Below are 26,198 nucleotides of genomic sequence, written 5' to 3'. Positions count from 1 at the left end.
TTGTGAGGTTCTTCCATTCCTTAACACGCCGCTGCGATGGGTAAGGCAGGGGCAGGGAGTCTCTGAAGGTCATTGACTGAGAAATAAATGTTTGGCCTAAAGATAACATGCTTCATCTCTGCTCCCAGGCCATTGGCCAGAACTAACTGCATGTCCCATCATAATTGCCATGGGGATGGGGAAGGATGATCCTCCTGTGAGCTCCAAGGAGACAAATGTCAGCCATGGGTGAGCACTAGAACCCTCTGGCACTGGGGCAAACCTGGGCAGACACAGGTGCTCAGTGGGCACGGAGATCAGCTTCATCAGGCTTTTGGGGGAGAAGGTACAGTCAGGAGAAGTTTCCCAAAGGAGGCAGCCTCAGTGGCGAGATTTCCCGACAAGGTCAAGTCCACAGGCAGTTTGCAGGGGGATGGGTAGAAGGCTGCCTTAGAGGAGACGGAGATGGGGTGGTGGCTAAGAGAGATGCAGGGTCAGGGAAATGTTCTCTTGAGATGGGAGAGATTGTTGGGGTCAAGGGCCAAAGGATCTGGGAGGCTGAGGACCCGAAAGAGCCTGGAGCAAGGTTTCCTCGAAGGAGGAGGGAATGAACTGACCCACGGTGGAGGGGTCTCACCCAGAGCTTCCACCATCCCTGCAAGGCCAGGGCGACAAGTCCTGTTTGTAAGAGTCAAAAACAAGGCCCCTTCCATTGTCATTTGTGCCTCCATTTGTTCATTTTGTGCACAATGTGTACAAAGACAAAAGATGACACACACACAGGCTCCGTACCCTTCAGGGGAATACAATTAGGAGCAAGAATGAGACCTTAACAGGGGCCAAGTACAAGTGCTATAATGTCACTCGGTTGAGAGATCAGCGATGGGGCTTCAACCTGGTTGGTCTTGAGGGATGGACTGGATTTCAAGAGACTCCAAGATGCAGAAGACATTCCAGGCAAAAATAAGACAGCAGGAAAACCTGTGCAAGTTCCAAGAAGTCGCTGGACACAGGGAGCATGATGGAGAGCAGAGGTAAGGCCTGGCGAGGCAGTCGGGTCCAGCCTCGGAGGCTCCTGAGGGGTCCTGAGGGCTGGCTTACAGCAGGCCAGGAATGGTGGGGCGAGCCTGGTCCCGCTCCCCAGTCAGTACACATGGCTGCCCCTTCCCACTCAGGGCCTAGGAGAAGGGTCTCAGTGCCCAACCAACGAATCCCAGGCAGGCACTCCTAGCTCAGGGTTCCCTGCAGGAGCTTACACTGGGAGGGACTCCTGAATGGGTGGTGCTATAACCTTGAGGAACATGGGGAGCTCCCACCTCATATGCTTGCAGGAACCTCCCATCTGCAACCCCCTCTTGGCCAGCAGCTCCAAGGCTATCCCAGCCCAAGATGGGGTGGAAGCTGCTCTGTTCCCTCCCCCTCATTCCCACCTCCTCTCTCTCCCTATCTGGGGGCTGGAACCCAGGCTTGGAGCTAGAAGTCAGAAGACTCAGTCTCAGGCAGGGTGGGGCAGCTAACTTAAAGGGACATCAGCCCAGGCCCCCAATGTGCTGCTAACTCCCTTTCATTGGCTCTGTGCTCCATCAATGTACCATACACCAGGCACCCCCTTTCATGGACACCAAATCCATAAACATGACCTTGGAGGTCCCAGGTGGGTACCAACATTTGTTTAAAACTTGGTCCTCGGCACACCTCACAGCCTGGGAGATTAGGATAAGGCAGCAGCTCTCCCTTGGGTCCACGCTGGAAAAGGACCCAGACAGGTTTCACACCGACTACTACTCGACCCCAGCCATCTCTCCAGATACACGGAGATTCCAGGAGGGCTTCTGCAGCCCCTCAATAGCCCAAGCGTTGGTTGAGCACTCGGACAACGAACAGCTCCTAAGTGCTGTCCACAAGTTTGTGCCTTTAATCATTACCATAGCCCCACGAGATGCAGTTATCGCTATTTCACAGACCAGGAACCTGAGGCACAGCCAACTTGGGTCTTGGCTTCCGTTCTCTCATCTCCTGAAGGCAGCTGAGGTCTGTGAAGAGCAGATCAGGCGAAATGGCAGGCGGCCACCAGGGGGCGCCGCCCCATCGGCAAGCACCCCGCAGCCAGACGGAGCAGACACCACTCCCTCCCGCGGGCGAAGGGACGCCGGGGAGACTGGCGTTGCGTCCGCCGTCCACCGGTGCGCTGTGCTACCCGCCACCACTCCCACCCGACCCTACCCCCACCCCCACCCTGGCTACTTGGCCCCGAATCTCGGGGACAGCCTACCTTCCCTGCTTTGCGCCCTTGGTCATGCAGGGCTTCCAACCCGCCCCGCGACCATTCCACCACCGCATTCTCCTATTCTGTCCACCTTGGGATCTGGGCCCACCTGCATCTATCTGCTCGCTGGGCAGGACCTTGAAAGATTTTCCTCTCTCCCTGTCCCATGACAAAGCACCAGCCTGTTTATGTATTTTACATGACAAATGTATAACAAACACGTTAAAGAATAAGGAAAGTAAACAAAAAGATGCCAGCAAGCACCAACACTGGCCATGGAAATACATGTCCCCCCCGCCCCCGCACCTTCCGACCTGTTGTGGGCAGGGTTAGGGCCACCCAGGCGGCAGTGTGCTGTCATCCTCCATTTGCTACAAGGTGGTCAGGTAGCCTCCCATCCCTCCTTCCTCCAGGCTCCAAGGGGGCCTAGCCCTGAGTGAGGAACGGTCATCAGGGAGAAACCTACGTCTGTGTTCCCACCACTGTCCATCTTAGCAAGTGTCCACATGCCCATACTGCCACAGACTCAGGCACTGGACAAGGGCTGGACACCAGGCTTGTGGAGTGAGCCAAACAAATAGACTTCCTTCCCCCCCTCCTGGAATTTACAATTTAGGAAGACAGACATAACCAAGGAGGCACACCAACTGTGTGGCTGCAATGGGCTTACCAATTACAGGTGTAATAGTGCCAGGAAGCAAAGGTGCAGATAGATGGATGGGCACCCGCATCACAAGTCAGGGGTATGTGGTGCTACCACCAAGGTGATAAAGGCCAGCTTCCTAACAGGTAAGGATCAGGGGTAGAGGAGGTAAATTCCAGCTGAACTTGAAGGAAGTGACAAGTGTGTTGATTGAGGCCTTAGAATGAAGGTATTCTGGGCAGAGGGGACTGCAGGAGTGAAGACTCAGAGATGAGAAAGCCTGTTGTATGTTCACCTGAAGGACAGGAGGTAGGGTAGGTACTGCACAGTTACAAGTTGACAGAAGTGTAGAAGGAGGTAAGCTCTAGAGGGAGGGTGTACCGTGCACACCTCCTTTAGTTACTGGGGTACTTACTGCCTATGGGTAATGGGGAGCCTACTGATAGAGGCAAGGTGCAACCAGACTTCTGGGTTTAAAAGGCCAATGGAGCAGGTATACTTGAGAAAGGGAGTCTGGCTGGCAAAAGTAGGGAGGGAGGTCAAGAGCCAAGGGCAGGACCAGCAAGCAGCAGGAGCATCCCAGATACCCACAGGTTCTAGGCGGCCAGGCTGAGCACTGCCTGGACAACGGGCATACTGGGGCAGGTCCCTGCCCCAGAAGGTACCTTTTATAATGCAGAATGTCTGTCCCTGGGCCCAGCACATGGGTTCTAACTGGCCCACATGATGTTGTTTTTATATTCACTACAAACAGTGGGAGAGTCTGAACCATGGACTTTCTCTTGGAAAACCTGGGGCCAGCCCTCCCTCCTGATAACAAGGGACTGGAGCTGAGTAGAGGCCACTCCCTTCAGATGATCCCTGTAGTCTTAGGGTTGCTAGGGTCCCCAGATCACCTCCTTAGCCCCTGTAGGTATTTGAATTATCATACATATACACACCCTTTAAGAGTCGAGCTAAGTTAAGCCATGAGAAATCCAGGTGAGTGCTAGAAAGGACCAATGCAGGAGCTGGGGGCCTGGAGAAGGAGATACGGGCTGTGTTTGAGAAATAATGACTGGGGAAGATTGGCAGGGCTAAATAACACCAGGTGGAAGGTGTGAGGAACCAGTGCTGACTGCAGAGTGAGAGTAGCACTAACCATTAAAAAAAAAGACTGATAAATTGAACTACATTAAAATTAAATACTTCTTTTAATCAAAATCACCATTAAAAGAGAGAAACAGCAAGCCACAGAAAAGAGAAAAAGATTTCCAACTTACATAGCAGACAAAATATTTGTATTCTGAATTGGTGCCTAAAACTCCTACACACATAAGCAAGAAAAAGATACACCCAATAGAGAAACGGGCAAAAGACTGGAAAAGATACTTCACCAAAGAGGATATTCAAATGGCCAACAGATATAATAAAATGTACTTAATTTCATCAGTCATCAAAGGAATGAAAATTAAAACTACAGCATGGTTCTATTCCATCTCCACCAGAAGGGCTAAAGTTAAAAAGATGGATGGTACTAAGTGTCCCCAAGAACACAGAGCAACAGAAACTCTCATACATTGATGGTGGAAGTGTCCACTACTGTGATCATTTTGAAAACATTGGCATTTTCTATGAAGCTGAACACATACATGTCATCTGACCCAGAAATGCCGCTCCTAGGTGTATGCGCAGCAGAAAGACATTGCACGCATGCACCAAGAGATTCGTACAAGATGTTTCATAGCAACGTTATTTTATAGCAGTCCCACCTGGGAACAATGCCACACACATCCATGAGCACTCACATACAATAGAGACTGTAATGAATTTAAATGAACTACAGTAACCACAGCATCATGAATGAATCTTACAAACCTTTCGTTGAATGAAAAACTGGAACACGAAAGAATACATACCCAGAGATTCCCAAACCAGGCAAACTACACTGCTCTGTTATGAGTCAGAGAAGTGGTTATGTTTCAGAAGGGAGGAAAGCTTAGTAGCTGGGCAGAGCGTGCATGAGGGAGGCTTCTGTGATCGTGGTGGTGTTCGGCTTCGTGGACTCGTGGTGGGCGCATTGTTTCACGGTAACACATCGAGCCTGCATGGTTCTGCCTCATGTGCTCTGCATTGTAGTTCAGAGTATAAAGTATCAAAGTGTTGCGGGGTCTGTTAGGCAGCACTATTATAACTGTACCGTCACCCCAAGGATAAAACACAGAATCACCCTTAAAGTAAAATCACACCCAATAACTTGACATCAAGTTTAATTAGGAGTTTTGAGTAATTTTTGAACAATAATCAATTCTCATGGTTAAGTAACATGTTGCTATCTTTTAAAATAAGTCGTCTTTGTATTGACATACCCTTAAATGGAAAGCATTTCCAATTGTAAAGCTTTTACCAACTTACCTTTACATTTATAAATTTTTAATGAGGGCCATTATTACCATGTTGCAAGGTACCACCTGCCCTGTATCTTATTTTAGACAGAGATGGATTCAAATCAAATGTCTGATTATTTTTAACTTAATAAAATAAAAACAATATTACTTTTATTCTCTCCTTTCTCAGTCTGCACTGTCTGATAGGGGAAAAAACAAATTACATGAGAAAAAATAGGATTATCATTTTCAACATTCAGCATAAATTATAACAATATTTTCATCTTTATTTTTTGAAATTCACCTGGAACATAAAGTGTTGTAATTAATAGCGTTTTACCCATCCCCCCAATTACTTAGATGAATGCTTAAGCATTAATACGTAGTTTAATTTTATATTCACAAGCTACCTATGTCAAGAACAAAGTTTTGGGTTTTTTTGAAATAAAGTCTAGTCTTCTATCCACGAATTTTAAAAATTCATTTGACATGTTTACACGCATCTTAGCATTTAAAAATCACACTCCTTCACTCAGCTGTCTGTGAGACTGCAAAGATGGGCCCCTAAAGGAGCAAAATGAAAACACTCGTCAAGCCTTTTGTTGTTAAGGCAGTGGGTCCAGAATCTACCGATCACTGTGCTGTTTATCTGAAGACCCCTGGAATATTATTCCTCATGTTTGGATCATACCCCCCTATGGTCGTGATTCACGTGTGCTGAGCAAGAATCCCTGGAGGCATACCTCCTTCCTCCTCCCACCTCGAGCGCTTGGGAACATCCTTCACACTGAACAATGGAGCCCAGCTCAACCGTCCCTGTGCGGATGGAGAACCCAGGAGGCCCTCTCGACCCACTCAGACTTGGCGCTGCCAGGGCTTAGTCAGGTGGGGGGATTTTCCCAGGGTGCAAAGCAGGAAGGCACAAGTCCAGAGAGGGGACTATGCATCCTGACACACACAGCAGGCACCTCCTTTTCGCTCTTGCTCATCAATTGTGGGCCGCATCGTTTAAATGTGAGTTACGCTCCACACAAACACCCGTGCACTGTTAGGAAAAGGAAACAATCCACATTTGTGGTCAGGCTGGCTCCCATTTAAACAAGGGGTGGATGGAGGCATCAAGTCCTAGATCGGCCATTCACCGATCAACACACCCCTTCAGCCTTCCTGTCCTCACCCTGCGTCCAATAGAGCACTCAGACCAGCCAGCACGGGCATTTTCTCTGCCTGAGGCTTTCTCCTTTTCTCCTTTAGCTGCAGAGAGGCCTCAGGAAGGGGGGCCAGCGGGTGCCAGGGGAGCCCTGAGGAGAGCCTGACCTCTGCCTTGGGCTGGGGTGTAGATGGAAGCCTGGAGGGTAGGAGCTTCACAATTCAGATCAGAGTAAATTCACGCATTCATGGCTTTCAGATGGAACCATTAACTTACACAGTGTGAGGGGAGAGAGTCTTCTCTGGCTCTTCCTTCATCTTAAGACCTGTGGTAGGCTAAGGGATGGTAGGTCCGCACCCCAATCCCCTGAAACTGTGAAAGTTACTTTCTATAGCAAAGAGTTTGCAGGTATCATTAAAGATCTTTGAATGGGGAGATTATCCTGGATTATCCCTGTGGACCCTAAATGAAATCACAAGTGTGCTTATCAGAGGGAAGCAGAGGCAGATCACACATAGAAGAAGAGGAGGCAATGGCACCACAGATGCAGAAACCAGACTGAAAGCGGCCATGGGACGAGGACCAGCTAGGAGAAGCTGTAAGAGGCAAGGGACAGGTTCTCCCCAGGATCCTCCAGAGAGAGCACTGCTCTGCCCACCATGGAATGTCAGCCCTGCAATCCTCGTTTCCGACTCCTAGCCTCTAGAATGGCCAGAATGAATTTCTGTTGTTCTCTGTTGGTCAGAACAACTTCTGATCAGATTTGTGGGGTCATTCGTTACAGCAGCCGTGGGAAGCTAGCATACCTCCCCTCAGCCAGAACCCTAACTTCTTCAAGAAAACTTCCTTGAGACAGGTTTCTAAAACCTGGTTCTTGATCCAATTGGCCAGTAGGCAGCATTTCCTGCCTATGGATGAGTTAGTGGTTATGAAGCAAAACCAGCCCTGTCTAGCCCTGAGCTGGCAGGGGATTTGCTGGGCTCCCCGCACCCCATCCCCCGCACAAAGCTCCATGCCCAGCAGCTGGGGAACCCACGCTCCACAACTCCACGATTGTCATAAGAGAGACTCTATGCTTTACTTACGAGTGAATATGCTACAAATTCTTGCATAAATATTTTTAAGGAAAAAGCCTACCATTAACTGTCTTACTCTCCAAAGACTCTCTGTAGTTTATGCACGCTCGGGTTAATTATAACAAGGTCAGAGGGGACACAGGCAAGGATTACTTGCCAAGGGGTTGTGAGCAAATTTAATTTCCTATCATAAATAGAGTTTGCAACTCCAAAGGAACACTTACACGTGGTTTTATAACAAGCATCCTGATAACTACACTTTTCTCTAACAAACATACAAAATAAAACAAGTGTGGATATTTCTATGGCCTCGAGGTTAAGGGTTATGTTCCAAAGAGAATTAACAGTAAGCCTAGAGCTAAACGGTGGGCGTTTAGAGAGCACGCTATAAACAAACTGCCCAAGGTAAGAATGACAAGATTAGGGTAAGCAGGGAATTAGTTTTTAAAAAATCTTCTGTCTTATATGAAGGAAAAAGAGTATGAATTTTGTAAAAGGAATGCATATGTATTATAAATTATTCAAGCACTCACAGAGGTTAAAAATTTCAAATGCCAGTGCTCATAAATAATTAGCAGTTAGAAGGGTACCATTCTAGAAGCTTTACATGAGTGTGTTCCAGAAAGGCTAAATAGCTATATGGAAGGGTTTTGACATATATGTAATTGTTTTATATATACAATTTGTAATGTTATTATAGTTCATTTCATTTCTATTTAAAAATTGAAAAAGGAATCCAAAGGAATCCGAAAGAATTGTGAAATTTCCAATAAATATTTGGAAATATTTGGAAATATATCTCTCCTCAAGAGAGTTTATTTTCAAAAGTCCTTCCATAATCACAAAGAAAAAATTCAGAGGAAAAAACACATGGAGATTACATGTGTTTTACATCCTATGCGTCAACTTAGGCATCACCATTTGAGTCCCTGACTTGAAAGATCAGGACCTTAGGTCCAGAACCTTCCTGGTCCCTCTCCCACATCTTCACATACTGCAATACTAATGTCTAAACACATAGTACTTATATTTTAGTTTGTAACTATAATTTGTAAAATGTTTTGTATTAATATTATTTCACAGTTGAATATTTCCAAATTTTAACCATGGCTTCTCCACTCCTGAAATCTTCATTTTGATTTACAGAAATTTAGCTTCATATAAGACCTTTACCCTTCTCAGCTCATAATATTGTCTCTTGAATCTTTTTTCTTTTTCACATTTTTAAATTTAGTCTTTACTGCATTTTTCATTACAATTTAGTCCCCTTATACCTCCTCCCCCAGCAATCACTCCACTGTTGTCCATGTCCATGAATCCTTTTTCCTTTTTGCTTCATACCTCCATCCCCTAACCTCCCCCAACCACTAGCTGTCATCCTGCTCTCCATCTATGAGTCTGTCTCTGTTTTGCTTGTTAATTCAGTTTGTTGATTAGATGCCACATATGAATGAAATCATATGGTATTTGTCCTTCTCTGATTGGCTTATTTCACATAGCATGATATTCTCCAGGTCCATCCATACTGTTAAAATGGGTAAAATTTTCTTCTTTTTTACAGCTGAGTAAAATTCCACTATGTAAATGTCCCTTAGTTGTTTTATCCACTCATCTATTGATGGACACTTGGGCTGCTTCCATATCTTCACATTCTTCACGTTCGTAAATAATGCTGCAATAAACATAAGGGTGCTTATGGTCTTTTGAATTTGTGTTTTGGATCTTTTGGATATATTCCTAGAAGTGGGATTGCTGGGTCAAAAGGCAGATCCATTTTTAATTTTTTCAGGTATCTCCATACTGCTTTCCACAGTGGCTGCACCAATCTGCATTCCTACCAACAGTGCAAAAGGGTTCCCCTTTCTCCACATTCTCGCCAGCACTTGCTGTTTGTTGATTTGCTGATGGTAGCCATTCTGACAGGTGAGAGATGGTATCTCATTGTGGTTTTAATATGTGTTTTACTAATGATTAGTGGTGACATTGAGCATCTTTTCATATGTCTATTGGCCATCTGTATGTCCTCTTTGGAGAAGTGTCTATTCAGGTCCTTTGCCCATTTTTTAATTGGTCTGTTTGTTTGGTGTTGAGTTTGTAAGTACTTCATAAATTTTGGATATTAATGCCTTATAAGATGTATTGGTGAATGTGTTCTCCCATTCTGTGCATTGTCTTTTTAGTTTGTTGATGATTTTCTTCATTGTGCAAAAACTTTTTAAGGCTATGTATGACAAACCCACTGCCAAAGTCACACTTAATGGGCAAAAAGTACAAGCGTTTCCCTTAAGATTGGAAATGAGACCAGGATGTCCACTTTCACCTCTCTTATTCAACATAGTACTGGGAGTCCTAGTCACAGTGATCAGACAAGAAGAGGAAATAAAAGGCATCCAAATTGGAAAGGAAGAAGTAAAACTGTCTTTATTTACAGATGACATAGTATTGTACATGGAGAACCCCAAAGATTCCACCAAGAAACTACTAGAACTGATAAATGAATTCAGCAAAGTAGCAGGATACGAAATTAATATCCAAAAATCAGTTGAATTTTTATATACCAATAACAAAATAACAGGGAAATGAAGAAAACAATTCCATTCACAATTGCTTCATAAAGAATAAAATACCTAGGAATAAATCTAACCAGGAATGTAAAAGACCTGTACTTGGGAAATTATAAGACATTGAAGAAAGAAATTGAAAAAGATACAAATAAATGGAAGCATATACCATGTTCATGGATAGAAACAATTAACGTCATTAAAATGTCCATACTACCCAAAGCAATCTATAGAGTCAATGCAATACCTATGAAGATTCTAGTGATATATTTCATAGAACTAGGACAAATATTTCAAAAATTTATATGGAACCACAAAAGACCCTGCATAGCAACAGTGAACCTGAGAAAGAAGAACGAAGTTGGAGGAATCATGTTACCTAATATCAAACTATACTACAAGGCCATAGTCATCAAAACAGCATGATACTGGCATTAAAAATAGACACACAGATAAATGGAACAGAATAGACAGCCCAGAAATAAACCCAAAACTTTATAGTCAATTAATATTTGATAGAGGAAGCAAACACACACAATGGGCTAAAGATAGTTTATTCAATCAATGGTGTTGGGAAAGTTGGACAGATATGTGCAGAAAAATGAGACTAGACCACCTTCTTACACCACACACAAGAATAAATTCAAAATGGATCAAAGACTTAAATGTTAGACCCGAAAACATAAAAATCCTAGAAGAAAACATATGCAGCACAATCTCAAACATTGCCCAGAGAAATTTTTGTTGGATATATTTCCCCAGGTAAGGGAAACAAAAACAAACAAACAAACAAACAAATGGGACTACTTCAAATTGAATCTTTTATATTCTTATAAGTACTTATTTTCAACAAGATTTCCCCTTAAAATTTTCACTCAAACTTGTAACTTACTTTCTTAAATATTTAAAATTTTCCCAAAGGTTAGAGAAATTATTAGATTTCACCCAATGTCACACAGCTAGTGTGTGAAGGATGCAAATACAAGGCTAATTTCAACGCCCACCCTGTTGTACCTATCCATCATCCACTGACATCACTCACTTACACATTTGCTCATTATCCATCACTCCCCACCTATCCACCCATGTATTACACCCTGCTCTCCATCAAACATACTCCTCCCTACTTCTTCATTACTCCATTCACACACATATGATGCAAACTTACATACACACAGAGTGGGGAAAGAGTAGGTTTACCGATGTTCGTGTGGAAAACAATACAATAATTAATACATAATAATACAGAAATAAACTCTGTAACTGTAAACCTACTTTTGCCCCACCATGTATATATGTAGCCATTCATTGGTCCAGACATTCCAGACATTCCACCCATCATCCTTCCATCACACGTCTATCCACGTTTCTACATTCACTTGCTCCAACATCCAGCTACTCACCCATGTATACATATACCCACAGACACATCCTTCATCCAGATATTCACGACCGTCTACTCACTCACAAAGCCACCCATTCACAAACCATTCCATTACACCTGCCATGGATCCTTTTATCCTTTCTATTAGTTCACCTACTCATCCAACCAGTTTACTAATGTACCCAGTTGCTGATAACTCTGAAATCCAGACTTCCATAGAATGGGGAGTGGTCTTCTAAGATTTTTTCTGGTCTCATTCCACATCTCAGTCATCAAGAGGATGCCATAAGCACAATAAGGAGGTCTGTGAGCTCACATCCTAATTATCCTCACCCATATGAAAATTCTTGCAACAGAGACTATGAGTCTTAAGGTATCTTATTAAACATGGAGCCCTCTGTTAACAATCTCCCCAATTATTGAAACTTCTTGTCTTCCTTCAGTAACCAATCCTTTCTTTGTTAAAGAACTACCAGCAAAGAGTACAGCCTCAGACCAGGAGGTAGAAATTTTGCCCACATTTGGACTCCCTTGGACCTTCTTCATCACTGGCCTGATATTTTTATGTGGGCACTATCTTCCGACAATCCACCCAACTGCTTAGCTTTCTGGCCATGCAGCCAACACTTGAGTATAACCTGTCACTTTACACATACAGTAGTTTAACATCTACTTTCCCCACTCCTGTTATAGGTTACACAGCTTGGAAGCTCCACTTCAATGGACCTCAGTAAGAAGTTGAGTAAGAGAAGCTCAGTTTTTCATCCAAGTGAGTGATTCACACCTAGAATGTTGAATCAAAGCTATTCACAAAAAGTACATGTCAAAACAAACCAACAGGAAAGAGCATAGAAATGAAAATAAGTTTTGAAGACTTTCTTGCAGAGTAATTGCAAAATAAGGACACTACAAGCAAACCCAATGTTGAAAAAGCAAAGGAGAAAGGAGAGGAGGAGGAGAAAGAAGAGAACATTAATACTGATGATAAGGGGTTAAAGGAGGAGAAAGGGAAACACTGGCAAGAAAGTGAACCAGCTCTGTGTTCTGGCGGCCTCCCTGAAAACACAGTGATAGAGAAATCACAGAAATGAGATGGAGGAACTGATACAAAACTATGACTAAGCCCTGAGGAGACTGAAGCTGGGGTGAACTAATGACAGGTTAGTAGCAAACTGACGTGGGGGAGGTGGATACCGAGGTGGGAAGAAAGGGAAATGGGGAGATTTTAAGTTCTGTTCACTCTTCTCTCCCACACATCCCAGGGAAGATGACTGGTGGCCTCTGCCCCCAGAAGGAAGAAATCAGCAGCTAAAGCTTGGCTGCTCAGGAATGCCAGAGTACTGTCAGAGCCATGCCGGGCTGAGATTCCGCTAAAAACAAATGCAGGCTGACCAGATGCCCGGGCATGTTCTCTTCTTTATCCCGTTCTCCTTCAGATCCTCATGGACAGCAGGTGACCATTCACAGACGTCCCATGATCTCATGAGTGGTGGCTGATCATTCCAAAGATTGTATCTTCTTTAAGTGTTGGGTTTTTTTCTTAAAGAATTTAAAGAAAACTCCCAGACTAGAGAAATTTCTCTGTTGAGTGGCAATTCTGGAGTACCTGAGGCTCTCCATCCTGGGGCTTATCCCCATTCCTTCCTTCCTAATCACCAGGAGGGACAAAAACACACCTTCGTCGTATCCCTTACACATTATCAGACTGGGCAGCTGATAACCACGAGGAAAATGAGACTACAGGTAGAACTCAGTAGAGACCTGAGGAGTAAAACCACCATAAAATATGAACAACCATCTGAACAGATCAAGAGTGTAAAACAAGTATAATAAATATAACAAATATATTCAAAGATATGAGAGAATAATGGTGCAATGAAGAAGGAACAAGAAGCAATAAAAAAAGAACGCTGTGTCTCTTCTGATGGAAGAATAAGCAATTCATTTAGGACAGCAAGAAAAACTAGGCATAGCTTTAAAAAATTTGTACTAGAGGATACTGGAAAGAGAACAAAGTAGTCAAGTAGTTGGCCTAGATTTTGGAGAAAATGGGAATCTAGAAGTGTGCTGCCCTGGGGGCACTGAGTAATTCTGGACAAGGGAGCCGAGAGCCTGAGCAGTAGTTTAGTCTGTCTCAAAGGAACCAGGTGAAAAGTCAGAGTCTAGCACTCACGCTCAGATGAGAACCCAAACAACTGTAGTGCGGTAGGTTTGGGCAACAAGCAGATGGGCTCTTACAGAGATTTCAGTTTCGCCGCAAGTCCTCTCGGTCTCTCAAATCGGATTTTAAAAAATTCCAGTTTGCTAGAATTTCCTGGAGCCTGGCATAAACAATGCAAGTCCTTCTAGAGATAGATAATACATTCTCTAAGTCCTAGGTTTCAAATATGCAAATTAAAATTTCTGTGAGAAATCACTACATATCCACCAGATATGTGGATATCTGGTGATTAATTTTAGAATATCTAAAATTAAAAGACTTACAATATTAAATGTGAGCAAGGATGTGAAACATTCAAACTCGCATATATCACTGGTGTTTGGCACAACTACTTTGGGAATAGCTACTAAATCTGAAAATATACACACTGTATGATTTAGCAATTCTACATATATATCCAGAATATATATATATTCTTTATATATATATATATATATAAATAAAGATGTGTTCAGAAAGTATCCAGCCACATATTATGAAAAACAGACATTTATTAAAGATACAAGAAACATTGTACACAGGACAATGTGTCAGTCCGCTTCAAAGTAGGCACCATGGGACCTCACACCGTTCTCCCAGAGTCTCTTCCACTGTGGAAAACACTCTGCAAAATCCTTTGTTGGAATCACCATCAGCTGCCCGATTGCATTTTCCTGAATCTCATTGAGGGTCTGAAATCTCTTCCATTTCAAAGGTAATGTCAGTTTTGGGAAAAGCCAGAAGTTACAGGGCACCAAAACTGGGTTGCAGGGGGTGCTGAGTCACCTGGCTGATTTAATATTTCACCAGAAAACCCTGCAGAAGACATGATGCATCAGCCGGCACCTTGTTGTGATGAAGTTGCCAATCACAGTTGCCCACAGCTGCAGCTGTTTTCATTGTATTGTGTATCACATCTCTCAACTGACAAAGAATATTGAGGTAGTACTCCTTACTAATTGTTTGGCCTGGAAGGGTGGACTCATGATGGACAACACCTTCCCAATCAAAAACACAGTTAACATGATCTTGATCTTGCTGCAACTTTGCCACACCTTCTTCAGGTGTGGAGAACCAGGTGACTTCCATTGGGATACCTGGGTCTTTGTTTCTGGATCATAGACCTAAATCACAGGTGGCAAACACAAGGCCTGAGGGCCAAGACTGGCCCTCCACCTTGTTTTATCCTGCCCAGCACCCTTTTTTTCCCCGGCAGCAGTGCCGACCTCCTAGCCCCCAGTTAAGAAATAGTCACGTTCATACAGTCCTAAAACTACATTCGGCCCTTTGAAAGCAACAGCAACGCTGATGTGGCCCCCTGTGAAAATGAGTTTGACACCCCTGCCTAGACCCACCATTTATCTCCAGTTATGACCTTCTTGAGGAAATCTGGTTCACTGGTAGTGGTTTGAATCAAGTCATTAGCAACTGCAGCCTGATGCTTCTTCTGCTCTGATAGCAGACGCTGCAGAATGAATTTTGCCATGACACGTTTCGTGCCAAGATCCTGTGTCAAAATCTCAGACACAGTAGTTTTTGGAATCGCCTGACCTTCTAGTTCTCACACTGTGAGTCACCAAACTTTGTTCATTGCAGCCCGAATACATTCAGCATTCTCAGGTGTCCAGCTTGTTGCGGGCCTTCCAGAACATGGATCACTTTCAACAGATTCTTGACCATCTTTGAAGCATTTGTGCTACACTTTTATTTGTGCTGCACTCAACACTTATCCCCCAAAGTGTTCTGAATCATCCAAATAGTTTCCATGGAGGAATGCTCAAGTTTAATACAAAATTGGATGCAGATTCATTGCTCTACTCACTCAGTCATTTTGAATGCTATGGCCACACGGTACACATGCTCATTCAACAGCTTCTACCTCCCCCACTGATTAATAGATTGGAGTGGTCATTGTTCACACGTGTGCATTCTAGTCCACTCTCCTGGCCTGCCAGGTTACATCGATGTCACACAAACCATTCTTCCGGACAGACTTCGTATATTTAATACATATATTCACCAAAAAAGTACAAGAATTTTCATAACAGCAGTATCTGTAATGACCAAACATTGGATACAACTGAAATGTCCCTCTAGAATAGACAGGTAGACATATATTCACACAACGGAACAATATACAGCCGTGAACATGAGCAGCTCTTTAAATAAAAAACTAGACCACGTGGTAGGACGGTAAGAAGCAGTTTTGTGAAACCTTGATTAATCATAATGCCTAGGATTGTTTCTACCACTTGACATCTGTTCCTTGTTTTCATCAGCTCACCACTATTGTGTGCCTTAATGGATTAGGTAAATACAGAGGCAAATGGGAGGTTGCAGCCCTGTGCTCTGGGAGCTCAGTCCAGATACAACTAGTTCTAAGTGCAAAGAGTGGTGTCAGCCCAGCAGCCCCAAGATCAAGGAATCCAGGGCTCTATCCTAACGATGGCCATACTGACATCCAGGGCATCATTGCTCTTTCTCTCCCATGGAGCAGCTGATTTAGGGTAAAATGATCTGTAGGAGTCGTTGGTATGTGGTACGTGTACCCATTACTGGTGCCTTCTCTCTCATGAGCCAGGTCTGCGGGGACATCCGTGGTCCCACAGAGGCTCCCAAAGGAAGGATCTGAACCTAGAGAGGGGAGGAATGGCCAGAGGCCACACAGGGTGACTGACAGTAGAGCCCTCTGCACACAGAGTCCACCACACCCTGCCTCACCCCACCTCCTTGCCTTTCCGCCCAGTCGGGTGGCTGCGCTGCGCATCAGTATCGCTGGAGGTGGAGGAAGGGACTGGCATTTAGATTCAAAGACCAGAAACAAATGTCCCCTGATAATTTCGTGTGCTTTTTCTGAATTCCAAAGAGGGGTAGAGAGGTGAGGAGACATGTAGAGGGGAAACGAGAGACCGCCTGATTCAGGGGTCTATCTAAGGCAGAGCAAGGCGGTTCTCTCCCGCCCGGGTGGGGGCTCCGGGTGGGCGGACCGACGCCCCCAGCCCCGCAGCGCCGCGGGCCCCGCATGACATCAGAGGCTGGGGAGCGCGCAGAGCGCAGGCGCCGGCGGAGGAGTGAGACGGGAGGGGGCCGAGTCGCGCGGCTCGGGAGAGCGCCCCTCCGCCCCGCGCGAGTCCCTGCGCTCCGCTCGCGCCTCACTGTCCGCGCCGCGCCTCGGGCAGCCAGAGCGCCCCCCTCGCGCTGCAGCGAGCGCCGCCCGCCGAAGCCCAGCCCAGCCATCCTCCTCCTTCTTTTCCTCCTCCTCCTTCGCCGTCGGCGCCGGACACGCAGCCGCAGGCCGGGGCCGGGACGCAGCTGGGGAGGCAGGGACGCACGCAGCCAGCCCTTCCCCCTCCGGCTCCCGCACCGCCGGCCGCCTCCCCTCGCCCTCCGCTTCTCCCCTCCCTGCTCCTTCGCTTCTCCTCCTCCGCCTCTCCCGGTCCCGACTGCCAGCACCATGTCCGCAGGGGGAGATTTTGGGAACCCGCTGAGAAAATTCAAGTTGGTGTTCTTGGGGGAGCAGAGCGGTAAGTACCCCACTTATTCCCTTGGCTTGGCGCCGAGTCGACCCCCGCCGCCAAATTATCCACCCCTTTGGGACCCACGGCCCAGGCTCGGAAAGGCCCCTGCAGCCCGGGTACAGGGGAGGGATGGGCAGGTGGAGGTCGGGGCCGGCTCGGGCGGGGCCGAGCAGGGGAGGGGCCAAGGATAGAAACGGAGAAAGCGCTGGGACCAGAGGTCGGGGAGACAGTGGGATCTGGGGTGGGGTCTAGGGGTGAGGGTGCAGGTGCAGGTGCGGCGCGACCCGAGGCCGGAGGGCGGCGGCTCGCTCGGCTGCGCCGGCCGAAGCGTGAAGGCGTCGGGCTCGCTGGCTTGCTCGCATTGCGGCACTGGCTGCGGGCGAGTGGGCAGGTTGCGGGGTTTGGGGGAGGACAGACGCCCCTCTAAGGGGAACGAGATGGGTCTGGCATCTGCCGTCCCCCACCCTAGTGCACCGAAGAGGTTCCCTGAGGACCCTAACAGCAACCACGAGTAATTTCGGTCGTCCAGGCTGGGGCAAAGGGCCTGGGGGTAAGGCCGATACCTGCTTCCTTTCGAAGGGGCGAGTCCGGGCCGTGGGGGCACCTGCTTCTCGTGGCTTATGTCCCCTGGCTACTTCCCTGGACACAGAAGGTTCTAGACCCGCTGCCCTTCACCGGCATGTGTTAGTCTCTTTCGGGGTCCGGGATCTGGGCGATGACAGACAGCAAGGATTCCCCAATGCGAAGCTGATTTGGGGGATGATGTAGAGGTGCCTCGCACCAAGAGGCCACGGTGAAGCCTGGCGCTGGACAGAGAAAGGACCAGGCGACACGCCCTGCCTAGCTTCCCTGCACCCCTCACCAGAGCGCTGGCAGCGGATTCTTCCCACCCCCACCTCCCAGCTCACCGCCCTTCCTGGGGGAGGGGAGGTCACCGTGGCTGTCGGCCAGGGGCACGGGAGAAGGGGAGAGGACTGGCTTCCCTGCTGCTAGCAGCCTCCCCTGGGAAAGCATCTTTGAAACCCAGGTTGGTTCCGAGGTGGGAAGACCAGATTGAAGAGCATGGACCCCTGTGACACCTGTAGGAAGAAGTGATTCTCAAAACATCCCTCCAGAGGCCTCTCACCCTGGTGTGGCAGGCCCTGCCCAGCTGGACCCAGGCAGAAGGCAGTCCTGCAGGGCAGGACTTTCAGCTGCAGCTCTGCAGACCAGTTCAGTCCACCTGGCTTGGTCCTCTCTGTACAAGGGGCCAAGACTCAGGCAACCTTGGGAGCACCTGGTGAGCTCAGGGAACAGTAACTGTGGTGTGTGCACATGTTGGTTGTGAGGGGGCACCCGGCAGTCTCCTGGCAGCTGCTGCCCACTCTCTGGGATGGATGGTAAAGAGAAGAGCATCAGAAGGGGGTCAAGCCCTATCACGGGGATGGGGCATTTCAGAACAGGACCAGCTCAGCTGGCCAGACCTGTGTCCTGGACTCTGAGTTTCTGATCTTAATAGATTCCAGTTTACGAGCTCACTCCCCCACCTCCACCCCCATCCCCGCCCAGGGACCCGAAGGTATTTTGGGGTCTCCAGATCCCAGTGCTAGCCTCACTGGGCCTGGAGCCCTGGAGAACTCTGCAGGGACCAGACTGCCTAGGAGCTGAATTCCTAGTTGCAATTCCAAGAGCAGATTTTAAGGCCTCTCGGAGTTTCAGTTTCTGTTTCTGTGAAATGGTTACTTGAGGGCAGTCCTCTTACTCCTTCACGGTTCCCTAGTGCTTCTCACAGGGGCTGGACCCTGATAGGTTCTCAACAAACATTTGTTTATTCCAGGTCTGAACGTGTTGTAGTGAAGGGTCAGGGCTTTGATGCGGAGAATGTCTCTGGTGAGTTTGAGTGAACACTCAGGGCTCTCAGTATCCCTGATGGACTGAGGGCCCTGCTGAGCACTGGAAGTCGCCGTCACTCCTGAAATCACAGAAATGAGAGCTTGGCCTCAGAGGCGGAGCCTCTACCTCCCTGGCGTGTTTAGGTGGGGCATCTGAGCCTCTCTGGAAAGGGGAAGGCTTGCCTAGAGTCCCATTGTGAGTTGTTATCACTTCTGGGGCTGAAACCCATATTACCTGTTCCCAGCCACTAACCTGTCATTGTGAAATAGGGTAAGATGACCTTGAAATGGGGAAGCCCAGAGCTGGGGACCCTCGCTGAGAGAGGGTCATGGTTGCCACTGTCTGGTCAGGCTTGGGGCTGAGTTGGGTGACCTGGTGGGAAAACAGGGCTCGTTGGTTGGGGGCAGGGTTTGTGGGCCCTTAGGACATGGCCATGAGGTATGTGAGGTTCTGCCATCAGTGAGATTGGTTACAGGCCATTCTGGCCCCTCCCAGCAGGGAGCCCTAGGCTCTGAAAAGCCTCTTCCTACTCAGGTGTGTCATCAGTGGGTTTCCTTATATTTTACAAATGCTTTCAGGGTCCCTGAGTTCGGCAGGGCACATGCACACCTCTGAGTCAGGTGGGACTGGGGAATTACCACTGCAGCCTCCCCTCCTGAGGGAGACCCTGAGCTCTGGCCCTTACCCCCACCCTGGCTCTCCCTCCCATGTGACCTCGGAGGTACCCTCACCTTCTGCACACAGGAGACTTGGGCTAGCTGAGCTTGACAGAGCTCTCTAGAGCAGCTGGGCTTGCCTATATGAGCTGAGTCCACTGGAAAGGGGCCAGGAAAGGGGGCTGGAAGGATGTGGCCTTCTCTTATTTCCTGTGCATGGCGAGTGGGTGAGGACAGCTGGATTCCAAAAAGGAGTATCCAGCCTGGAGCCTGGTGATAAGGAGAAGCATCAGGCCTTTAAAGATGCTAAGGGCCTGGTGTGAGTGGGAAGCCCTCAAGGAGCCACTCAGGAGAGAACGCCTCCAGCCCGTGAGAGAGCCCCCGCTCCTAGGAGTAGAATGACTGATGTCCCCTGGGCCATGGAATACAGGCTGGCTGTCAGTGTCAGCCTGGCAGAGGGTAGGACTGTGGGAGTCGGGGGTGCCATGGACCCAGGATGAGGGGTTTCCTTGCAATAGGAATGCTGTGCAATCCTGCTGGTACTTAAATGGCTCTCAGGACCTGCTGGTCATGCCCTTGTGCCGATGGCAGTGGTGGGGAACACAGGGGATGACACACACAGTCCCGGCTGGGGCACTTGGTGGCATCCTCAGATGAGAGGCACCAGCAGGTGTCTAAGGAAGGAGAGTGGGTCTGTGGGACGCATGTCTTTCTCTTCAGTCCTGCTGGTGTTCTAGGGGAGTTAGGCGCATCTCAGCTTATGTGGTGAGGAAGGACTGGATGTGTTGGCTGTGCTCTGGCCTCCTATGACCTTCTTTCCCCAAGACTCCTCCAGCCAAAGCAGGAAGATGGATGGACACAAGTTCAGGCTGCTTTCCTAGGCTGGGGCCAGCAGGCCAGCTCCCCCCTCTGACCAGCCTCCTCCCTGTCCTGCCCTTGCCGCTTGTGCTGCTACAGGTGCCATCCATGTTGAGCACAGTGTGAATGGCGTCCCCAGGGCTATGCAGACAGTGGCCCTATGTGTGGCTGCCACTTGGTCCTTAAGTCATTTGTTTACTCCCCCCCCCCTCTCCCTTCCTCCTTCCATCATCCATTTATTTAATCAGATCTTTGGGTGTCTCTCTGCCTCATGGAACTTACGGTCCACTGGGGAGCACAGACATTTGTGGGTATAATTACAGCAAAGGCCTGTGAGAGCTGCAACGGCTGCTCTGGAAGCACATGGCAGAGGAGGAGGTGCTTCTCTAGGCAGCCGATGGCACTCCTTCAGGCTGAGTGCAGGGACTAGGTCCTGCAAGGGTCCCACCCTCTCCAGGGAGCTCCCTCTGTCCTCCCTGCGCTGGAGAAAATGTGTGGGGTCGACACCAGCGACCCTCGACTCTCCAGTGTCTGGCTTGCTGTTGGTGCGTAAGAGGAGCTGTTCCTCCACTCCGCTCCCCTTCCTCCCTGGTAAGGAGCATGGATCGGCCCCCACTGTCTGGAGGGTGAGCCCTTCCCAGCCTAGGGCCTGGCTGCCCCTGACCCCTGCCCTTGCACTACCCACACCGCCCTTGACCACGCAGAGTCTTTGCTGGCCTGGTGCTTGTGCCTGAGGCCCACAGCAGAGCTTTTCTGTCCCCCACCGCCTCCCAGACTGGCTGGCTCTGCTGTGCCCACCCCCCTGCGCACTCACCGTGTTTGTTTGTTCCTGAGCATTTAAAAAAAAAAAACCAATCACTTTCTGCTTTGTGACCTCTCTGTTGTCTCCCTTACTCAGGACTTTTTTTTAAAGCTTATTAACTTTTTTCCTAAATACAGAAAAACCTAACTGAATTTTGAGTCCCTTAAGGGCAAAGTTCAGAACCTTAAGAGGACTAGGGCTCAGTCATCAACGCCCCTCCCCATCTTCGGGAGGTTTGTGCTCATTAATGATCTCAACTTGAAACTGATGAGATTATCCTGCTGCTTGAGATTTGCTGATGGCCCATCAATAGATTAAAAGTGAAGGGAGTCAAGGCGGATTTGAAATAGGATTCTTCATCCTGACACCTGCTGCTTTCTCAAGTGGAAGATTTTTACTAGCCACACTTACGAATCTTTCCCAGACAACTAGATCGTTTAGTCTTGGTCGTGCCCAACTCACAGTTCATCTCCTTCCCAGGGCACCCCCATCCCCACCGCCACGGAGATGGATGAGAAGCAGTAAGGCCCCCAGGGGTGGGAAGTGAGGAACACGTCCAACCCTGACGCCACAGGGCTCGCTGTGAGGTCTGGGGCACATCACCAGTCTGCCCTGTGCCTTAGCTCCCTGCCTCGCTCTCTCTCCTCCCAGTTCCTCTCCCTTCTTCAGAGTCTGGGATGAGAGCAGGAACCTTAGATGTTGGATACAGACCCAGAACCATTGCTTCCTTTGCTTAGAAAGGTGTGTGTGAGGTAGGAGAGGCAGACACCAACATGAGAATTCACTTGTACTTGGTATAAGAGAAAGTTGCACCCTCGACGCTGATGACAGAGACGGGAGAACTGACCAGAAGAGAAAAAAGAAATGGGATACATCCGATTCTGTGTGATCTGATTATCCTTATCATCTGAGCCACCACGCCACAATGGAATGAGTCCCATTAGAATATTGCAAAATAACCTCATTGTCCTTTTGTCACTACATCCCTGGAGTCAGCACAGGAACATTTATTTATCCTGGCAGATGTTGCCCTGGCGTTGCAGACTCACAGGGGGCTGGCCCGCGGGGGGTGTCCCGGCTGCAGAGCGCCCCTGCCCTCCCCCCCTTGTCTTCCGCTGTTGCTGAATGAACGAGCCCTTGAAGGTGCAGGGCTGTCGGTATCAGTGTAAATGATCTAGAAAAATTATTGGACAGAACCATTGAGGAAGGTGAGGACAGGTTCAGCAGAACAGAATTCATACACAGCAGGGAGTGCTACTGACAGACTGCTGGGCCTTTTCTCCCTGTCTGTCCGTTCATCTGTCTGTCCTCCTCTTCTGTTCCTCACCAGGAGAAGAGAAGAATGGAGAGGTTGCAGGGGGAAGAGGTAGCACACACGCCCTGATATGGGCAGATGGAGTCAGAGCTGAAAGACTGGCTGCCGGGAAATGGGGGAGGAGGGCAGGGCCCCGGGACTGGGGTCCTGAGGGCACGGCAGAGACTCTGGGCCAGTCCTGCTTCCTGGGGCGGGGACAGAGAAGATGAAGGCGCAGGACTCCTAAGAGAGGTTCTTGACCGTTTCTTGGGGCTTGAAATTTCCAATTTCTTTTATTATTTCTATAATTTTTGCCTTAATTCAAGTGGGATATTTCTTTTAAAAAAAAATAAGTGTTCACTGCTATGAATACTTTATCAATGTAGTAAAATTTATCTTTAGTGGAAAAGTATATTTACCCTGGTCTCTTGGTATTAAGTCCAGTGGTGACCCAATCACCTGCTCCCAGGTGGTGACATATCCGAGGGACAGGCTGGGGTCCGGGAAACAGCAGGTCATACCCTGCCCCTGCGAGTGGAAAGAAGCCTTTCAAGCACAGGCTGCTCCCAGACGTGCATTAATTACGAGAAGGGCATCCTGGAGCCCCAGCAGGTGCCGGGCAGCAGCGGGGTGGAGAGAGGGCAGCCTCAGCTGTGTGCCTTCTGTGCTGGGGACCACAGCTTTCTTCCAGGGCCTAGACAGTCAGTGGTACAACCGTACCATTAGTGGGGTTTCCCCAGAGAAGGGAGCTTGCAGTGTGGAGGTGACTGGCTCTCCCAGCTCCCCCAGTAGCTGGAGATGAGGTGAGGGTGAGTCCCAGAGGCTGGCTCACTCATGAGCTGTCACTTTGTTCTGAAGGAAGCAGGGAACTGGTGGAGGGCCCCTGGCTGGGGAGAGTGGCTCAGTCACATCTACGCGTAGGAAGGATTGTCATTCTAGGGCCTTGGATGGAGGACAGATGGGCAGGGGTCTGCTCCTCCTGACAAAATGGAACTCACCCTCCTGGGTTCCCATGCCCTTCCTCTAGTTAACCTCAGATGGCTTTTATTTAGGAACCCTCACTCTCCCTGAGGCTCTGCATGGGGCACCCTGCAAGAGACGGGGGTCCACCCATTCTCAGGTCAGGAGGCAGCAGATTCATGAGAGCTGGTCACGCCCAAGGACTCACTGCCTGTGTGGCAGGATTAGAATTCGAACCCAGGTCCCTGTGAGAAACACAGTGAGCTACTGGCCCCTGTGCCTCTGAGGAAGGCCAGGCCAGGGAGTGGGGAGGATGGGACAGAGGACCACTGAGGCCTTGTGGACATGAGGTCAGCTATAAATGCCTCTCAGGGAGTGTGTCAGACTCTTGGCGGAGGAGAAGCCTGCCGATCACAGCGTGGGGGTGGGGAGGAAGAGTCTGTTGACCACCCCCCAAGCTGGTGAGGGGCACTGGAGCCCTGAGACGGGAGGGGGTGGGGGCTGTAGGAAGGAAGCGGGTTCTCCATGTGGGCATCTGGTGGAGTTGGAGTTGTGCATTGTGTAGCAGGCACTCCACCCTCACACTGAATGAACTGCTTATTAAGCCCCATCCCATCTCTGGCTTTCTCCATATGTCACCAGACACTACTGGACTGAGTGACCACTCCAGCCAGTGGAGCTCTTACTCTGGTTCTGTAATTCAGTGCCAACTCAGAACAGGATGCCAAGCTGATAGCACTCCCAGCCTGTAGACGGCACTGCTGGCCGGGGGGTTCAGAGGGGCTGCGAGGATGAGGGTGTGGGATCAGGGAGTCTGCCAGCTATTTTACCTCTGGGACTTCTGCCAGCAGGCCCCCAGTGCAGGGTCCTCTCCAGCCTGCTCCCTCTTCCCCTGGGAGGCATCCTTGCCCACCTCCCTGGGCCCAGCCTTCCCGAGTGTGCCCCCAGGGTACTCTGGCTCATCCATCTGGGAATGCATTTGGCCCAGGTTGCCAGGAAACAGGGATAGGGCTGTCCTGCCTTTCCTGCTGCTGGCATGCATTTACTCTGTATGGAGAGGACCTGTGATGAGGACAACAGGACATGTGACAGCTCCCAGGTACTCCAACTCTAGGACACTTCCTTCTGCAGCCAGGTGGTGGGTGGTAAGCAGGATGGGAGAGGGAAGGGCCCGTGCCAAGAGGGTAGGCAGTATCCCAGTCAGGCCAAGCCAATTTACTGACCCGGCCCCAGCTCCTACTCCAACCCCATCTCTTACTCCATCCTCCAGAGACCTTGGCTGACTCCCCAGTCCCACCCCTCACTGTCTGGATAACGTTGGGATGTTATAGGACCTCTTTTCCCTCACCAGACACTAGGTGATTACTACCTTGGGGTTTCGTGAAGGTGAAGACATCAGCGCATGACACATGGTAAACACTCAGGTGCTAGGTAATTTCATTAATGAAATAGTGACAGCCATCCCCTCTTTGTAGAGGTGTGAGAGAGAGGCAGGTAGGGGTGCAAGGTTTTGAGAACCATTGATCTGTCATTTTTGTGTCATGAGCTGGAAGGTGCACATCTGTGTGCTCTGACAGGTAGAGCTGCGCATCCCATTTTGTAAATGAAGAGCAGGAGGCTCTGAGACTCGGAGTGGTTACTGCTGAGCTGGGAAGAGCTCCGAGGTCTCTGACTCCGTGGCGAGTGATTTCCCGGCTACCCATCCTGGCAGAGAGTGGGACAGACTCACCCTGCTCCGCTCGGTGGGACCCCCACAGCTGCCCACGGGAGAGCTGCTTGCATTCACAGCGCTGGTACTTCCCCGAGGAGTGCAGCCCTGGTGGGCTGCGGGGGCAGAGGCTTTGCGCTGTTGTGATTAGAGCAGTACTCAGCGAGGTGAGCAGGTGATAAGTCTCAGCCACTGTGAGTGTTCTGTACGGGGAGCAAGGCTGTGGGCGTGGTCTGCTGGGGAGGCTTCCCAGAAGAGGTGGTGCAGTGTGCCGGAGTTCGCGGGAAGACGAGGAGCTGGGGCTTGGTGAGCAGAGGGCCGGGCTGTGTCACGGTTAAAGGCTGTGAAGGGCTTTCGGCTTTCTTGGAATCGGGTGTGGTACGAGGTGGTGGACTGCGGCCGAGGTGGGCATAGCGTGGTGGGAGAAGGAGTTGGACCGGGACAAGCAGGCAGAACCAGGCCCCAGAGGGCCTCACTCCCACATGCAGGAGTCTGGGTCTTCCCCCCAGCAGTGAGGACCCACAGGGAGTTTTGGTTGAGGAGGGACATGCTCATGAATTAGGAGATGAAAGTGGTTGTGGTCCGATTGGAGGCAGGAGATGCCGGCAACCTGAACCAGACAAGGCTGGGAATAGCCTGTGGATACAATTAGAGGACGGACGGTGAGAGGTGAACTTCCTCTGGCTCTGAAGTGCAGCCCCATTGGGGAGGGGGTTCCTCAATTCTTTTCTGTAGAGCGAGGGCTCAGGGATGATGGAGTGGAGAGGAGGAGCTTTTGTTCTTCTCTACAAGGTCACACCACACTCAGGTGTACCAAATTGGCCAGCTTGAGCCCCGCTGTCCTTCCTGCCTCCACAATGTCTGGGGCTCCCTGACTGTTCGGTCCTACCAAGGGGGCCCTCCAG

General features: G+C 49.1%; 1 protein-coding gene across 2 annotated transcripts in view; it reads left to right on the top strand.

Moving 5' to 3' along the window:
• Positions 1-15,933: 15,933 nt before the first annotated feature.
• Positions 15,934-26,198, top strand: part of RAB6B (RAB6B, member RAS oncogene family) — a 53,593-nt gene continuing 43,328 nt past the window's right edge. The window contains exons 1-2 of one of the 2 annotated variants that reach the window (XM_036030672.1): positions 15,934-17,149; positions 21,983-22,675. In XM_036030672.1, coding sequence (XP_035886565.1) covers positions 16,648-17,149; positions 21,983-22,068 — 588 coding nt within the window. In that variant the 5' untranslated portion in view covers positions 15,934-16,647 and the 3' untranslated portion in view covers positions 22,069-22,675. Of the gene's footprint in view, positions 17,150-21,982; positions 22,676-26,198 lie in introns of those variants that run through there. The other variant, XM_028518493.2, reaches the window with a different exon arrangement.

This window comes from Phyllostomus discolor, chromosome 7 (assembly GCF_004126475.2).
Source record: "Phyllostomus discolor isolate MPI-MPIP mPhyDis1 chromosome 7, mPhyDis1.pri.v3, whole genome shotgun sequence".
NCBI lineage: Eukaryota > Metazoa > Chordata > Mammalia > Chiroptera > Phyllostomidae > Phyllostomus > Phyllostomus discolor.
Note: the sequence above shows the minus strand (reverse complement) of the source record. Positions and strands in the feature narration are given on the sequence as shown.